The sequence below is a fragment of the Danio rerio genome, chromosome 7 (assembly GCF_052040795.2).
Source record: "Danio rerio strain M-AB ecotype USA chromosome 7, GRCz13ab, whole genome shotgun sequence".
Lineage (NCBI taxonomy): Eukaryota > Metazoa > Chordata > Actinopteri > Cypriniformes > Danionidae > Danio > Danio rerio.
The window spans coordinates 54770661-54776002 of NC_141027.1; the positions used below are offsets into that span (position 1 = coordinate 54770661).

General features: G+C 43.8%; 1 protein-coding gene across 4 annotated transcripts; it reads right to left on the reverse strand.

The window, feature by feature from the left end:
• Positions 1-551: 551 nt before the first annotated feature.
• Positions 552-5119, reverse strand: LOC147843199 (uncharacterized). 4 transcript variants are annotated; one of them, XM_087261890.1, is made up of 3 exons: positions 4936-5119; positions 4091-4778; positions 552-3988 (listed from the first exon to the last, which is right to left on the reverse strand). In XM_087261890.1, the coding sequence occupies exons 2-3, from the start codon at positions 4765-4767 to the stop codon at positions 3901-3903; spliced, it is 765 nt and encodes a 254-aa protein (XP_087118016.1). In that variant the 5' UTR covers positions 4768-4778; positions 4936-5119; the 3' UTR covers positions 552-3900. The 4 variants fall into 4 exon arrangements, with proteins under 4 accessions (XP_087118016.1, XP_087118017.1, XP_087118014.1 ...); XM_087261891.1 differs by having other exon boundaries at positions 4880-5119; XM_087261888.1 differs by having other exon boundaries at positions 552-4778.
• Between the last annotated feature and the right edge of the window lie 223 nt (positions 5120-5342).

Below are 5342 nucleotides of genomic sequence, written 5' to 3' on the forward strand. Positions count from 1 at the left end.
CCCCAAGGTGCCCCCCGACCCTCCACCTAGGGGCCTCTGACCCCAGCAAGCTACCCAGGGGTCCACCTCTCTTCCTGGACTTGCAGGATAGGCCCCAGGGTGTCCCCTGGCCCTCCACCTAGGAGACTCTTTCAATTCAATTCAATTCAATTCAGCTTTATTTGTATAGCGCTTTTACAATGTAGATTGTGTCAAAGCAGCTTCACATAAATGGTCATAGTAATTGGAACAGTGTGGTTCAGGTTTTAGTGTTTAAGTTCAGTTCAGTTCAGTTTAGCTCTGTTCAGTGTGATTTAATCATTACTGAGAGTTCAAACACTGAAGAGCAAATTCATCGATGCGTAGCTCTACCAATCCTGAACCATGCGAGGCAGTGGCGACAGCGGAGAGGGAAAAAAAACTTCACCTGATGGGAGTGAAGAAAAAAACCATGAGAGAACCAGACTCAGTTGGGCACGACCATTTTAATTTCTCCGCTGGCCAAAAGTCTTGTGCAGAACTTCATTCGCCGTGGTTTATGCTGGAAGATGGCCTCAATGAAGACTCGTCTGTCCCTGGAGCGTCGCTGGAATCAGACTCATGTTCTCCACTCCCCACGACCATCAGCGCAGCAGCAGCTCAGGATATGGCCTGGTCCCGGATATGGAATCCTTGGGATCATCACGTCGCTGGTCTTGGATCCAATCAGTGACTCCGCCTAATCTGAGGACCTCGGGATGAGTATCCCCAGGTGAAAATAGAGAATAAAGAGAATAATTAGCGTAGCTGCTGTTCATAGTGTATATAAGCAAGATGTAGAAGCCAGTGTGGAACCTGCTAGGTGATGCACTGAGTGTATGCTTTACTAAACAGATAGGTCTTTAATCTAGTTTTGAACTGGGAGAGTGTGTCTGAGCCTCGGACATTACCAGGAAGGCTATTCCAGAGTGTAGGAGCCATGAAAGAGAAGGCTCGACCTCCTTTACTTGATTTTGCTATTCTAGGTACTACCAGAAGCCCTGAATTTTGAGATCTTAAGGAGCGAGTTGGTTCGTAGCGAGACAGAAGGTTGGTTAGATAAACAGGAGCTAGATTATTTAGAGCTTTATAGGTGAGAAGTAATATTTTAAATTCAATACGAAATTTAACAGGCAGCCAGTGTAAGGAGGATAAAATTGGGGTTATATGATCATATTTTCTAGACCTGGTCAGAACTCTGGCTGCTTCATTTTGCACTAATTGAAGTTTGTTAATAGAGGATGCTGGGCAGCCAGCAAATAGAGCATTACAGTAATCCAGTCTCGAAGTCATAAAAGCATGGACTAGCTTTTCTGCATCTGAGATGGATAGCATATTTCGTAATTTAGCGATATTTCTCAGATGAAAGAAGGCAGTTTTTGTGACATGGGATATATGGTTTTTAAAAGTTAGATTGCTGTCTAATATGACACCCAGATCTTTTATAGTAGAGCTAAAGCTAACTTTGTATCCCTCTAATTGTAAATTGAGTTGCGAGATCTGCTGTGTGCAAGATTTAGGCCCAATAAGTAATAATTCTGTTTTGTCTGAGTTTAAGAGAAGAAAATTGTTGGTCATCCAGTCTTTGATGTCTTTGATACACTCAGTTAGTTTAGAAAGTTCAGACGTCTCGTCAGGTTTAGTGGAAATATATAATTGAGTATCATCTGCATAGCAGTGAAAGCTGATCCCATGTCTTCTAATAATGTCTCCCATAGGTAGCATGTAAATTGTAAACAGTAAAGGGCCTAAAACTGATCCTTGAGGCACCCCATACTTTACTGGGCAGATTTGTGAAGGCTGTCCATTAAGATTTACAAACTGGTAGCGGTCAGTTAAGTATGACTTAAACCATTGTAGAGCCGGTCCCTGGACACCTGTAGACTTTAAGCGATTTATGAGGATATTGTGGTCAATGGTATCAAATGCCGCACTAAGATCGAGTAAAACTAATAGCGAGACGCACCCTCGGTCAGCAGCTAAGAGTAAATCGTTGGTTATTTTCACTAAGGCGGTTTCTGTACTGTGGTGAGCCCTGAAACCTGACTGAAACACTTCAAAAATATTGTTCGTCTGCAGAAAAGAGCATAATTGAGTGGAAACAACTTTTTCTAGTATTTTAGACATAAATGGAAGATTTGAAATAGGCCTATAGTTAGCTAAGTTGTTGGTGTCTAGTTGCGGTTTCTTAATAATAGGCTTAATAACAGCTAGCTTGTAAGAGTTTGGAACATGGCCTATAGATAAAGAAGAGTTGATAATGTTAAGAAGAGGTTCTCCTATAGCAGGTAGCAGCTCTTTCAGTAATTTTGTTGGAATTGAGTCCAGCATACACGTAGCTGGTTTAGAGCTATTTATAATTTTCACTAACTCTTCATGTTCTATGATTTTGAAGCAGTGTAGGTTATTATTATGATTTAATGAAATATTTACAGGATTTGGAGTATAAGCCGGTGCAGAAAGTTTGGCATCTCCTATTTTCTGTCTAAAGCCTTCTATTTTATTACTGAAAAAATTCATGAAGTCATCACTACTAATTTGCGGTGGAGTAGTTTGTTCCAAGGATGACCGATTATTTGCTAATTTAGAGATGGTGTTAAATAAAAATCTAGGATTGTTATGATTATTTTCTATCAGTTTGCGCAGGTGCTCGGTCCTGGCAGATTTTAGAGCCCTCCTATAGCTGGACATACTGTCTTTGTACGCAATTCTAAAGACCTCTAAATTAGTTTTTTTCCATTTACGTTCCAGGGCGCGGGTTGCTGTTTTGAGCGCACGAGTATGACTATTATACCATGGTATAGTTTTAATCTCTCTAGCCTTTTTTAATTTTATGGGTGCCACAGTATTTAGTGTGCTAGTAAAGATGGCATCCATACTGCTGGTTACTACATCAAGATCATTTGAGTTTGCGGGTGCATTACGAAATAGAGAGAGATCAGGTAAGTTATTTATAAATTCATCTTTAGTTGACGGAACAATAGTTCTACTAGGGCGGAGTATTGGAGCGGGTTTGCTGATTTCAGGTAAACATAGCTTATATAGTAAGAGGTAGTGATCTGTAATATCATCACTTTGTGGTATAATGTCTACGTCAATAACCTCGATTCCATAAGACAGAATTAGATCTAATGTATGCTTTAAGCGATGGGTTGGACCCACAACGTTTTGCTTTATCCCAAGTGAGTGTATTAAATCCATAAACGCGAGCCCTAATGTATCATTAGCGTCATCTATGTGGATGTTAAAGTCACCTACAATTAGCATTTTATCAGTTTTGACTAGTAAGTCAGAAATAAAATCAGAAAATTCTTTTAGAAATTTGACATAGGGTCCTGGGGGTCTATATATGGTGATTAAAGCGAGAGATAACATAGGTTTTTGTATAGTATCTGGAAGCTGAACATTAAGCGATAATACTTCAAAGGAGCTAAACATAAGTCCGTTTCTCTGTTTAATATTAAGGAAATCACTAAAGATTGATGCAACTCCACCACCACGACCCGTTTGACGAGCCTCATGTTTATATAAGAATCCTGGAGGAGTTGCTTCATTTAAGCTAATATAGTCATTTTGTTTCAGCCAGGTTTCAGTGAGACAGAGTGCATTAAGATTGTTTTCTGTTATTATTTCATTAATGATAAGTGCTTTAGGTGCAAGTGACCTGATGTTTAGGAGACCAAGTTTTACGAAATTTGTATTTTCACTTTCTACTGGTTTTTCTGGTTTGATTCTTACTAGATTTTTCCTGGAGCACACAGTACGTTTATTTCTTAATCTAATAATACGAGGAACAGACACAGTCTCTATAGGATTCGCCAGATATGCGTTACTGATGTTTAAGTGGGGTGAACAAGAGTCTAGGTGGCTATAGTGTGAATTTTGTGAATTTTTACCTGCTAGTCAGATGGTGCGAAGTAGTCTGGAGATGTTGTCCGACAGGAGTTCAGCTCCGGCTCGACTGGGGTGCAGGCCGTCAGGACGGAAGAGCCTAGGACGCTCCCAGAAAAGATTCCAGTTATTAGCAAAGAGCAATTTCTGTTCTTTACACCATGTTATTAGCCATTCATTCAAAGCTAAAAGTCTACTGAACCTTTCATTTCCTCGGCGGTAGGTAGGAAGCGGCCCAGAAACGATGATCTGCGTGGCGGGCGAGGTGCGTCGAACCGTCTCGATCAGGCTCCTGAAGTCCTTCTTCAGGATCTCCGACTGCCGGAGCCCGGTGTCGTTTGTCCCCACGTGGAGGACAACGGCACCAGGGCTCTCGGCAGCGCCCAGGATGGTTGGAATCTGTGTAGAAATATTTTTCACACGGGCACCAGGAAAGCAGAAAGTACGTACTTTATTACCTTTTGAGGAGGCGGCACGGACGTGACGAACGATCGAGTCACCGATGATAGCCACATCGGGACCCGACTCGCGGAGAGGGGAGAAGCGGTTCTCCGTGGAGATCTCGAACACAGGCGGAGACGTTCTGCCCCGGGATCTGGGAAGCACCTTGCGCGGCTGCACCCAGGCGCCGTGGTAGCCGGGTGTCGGCGTGAACGACGCCTGGCTGAGCCGCGCCCTGGGTGCGCTGGGCCTGGACAGAGAAGGACGCGGGGTTGAGGTAGAGGGAATGATGTGGTTGTAATTTCCACGTACCTTAGGTGATGAGACGGCCTTAGCATTAGGTACGGCTAGAAGCCGTTCCCGTAGCCGCGACCGTCTTACCACCAGCGCGCGGATCTGGGACTCCACTTCTTCCAGCTCCAGCTCCAACGCCTCCATCGATGCTTCTCCTGCACACAAGGACAGAGACGGAAGCGACATTTTACGGGGTAAAGAGCAAAGCCAGTAAGTCAAAAGTGTATGGTTAAAGAGGTCAGTAGCTTTAGCTGACCAGCGGCGCTAGCAGGCTAAAGCTACAAACAACAGGCGGATGCTCGAGGGACAGACCGTTTTTAAAGCAGCTTTGTTTGTATAAATGTATTAAGGGTTTGGTCACCCTAAGTAGGAGAGACAAATACTTAGCGAATGAGGAAGAATTTAATGATTAAGATTTAAATTGCGAGTAAATAGCAAGTCCAAACTTCAAGCACACAGTGTGTGACCGAACGGAGACAGTGACGCCAGTGACGTCACTCGAGCATGCGCGTATCCTCCTCTGACCCCAGCAAGCTACCCAGGGAGAGAGGCCAGCAAGCTACCCCAGCAAGCTACCCAGGGGTCCACCTCTCTCTCTGGACTTGCAGTTTAGGCCCCAGGATGTCCCTTTGGCCTCCACATAGGGGCCTCTGATCTCAGCAAGCTATCCAGGGGTCCACTTCTCTCCCTGGACTTGAAGTAGGGGCCCCAGGGTGTCT

What these genes read in the sequence shown, in the direction of transcription:
- LOC147843199 (XM_087261888.1), bottom strand. Translation starts at nt 4,767, where the DNA reads ATGGAGGCGTTGGAGCTGGAGCTGGAAGAAGTGGAGTCCCAGATCCGC.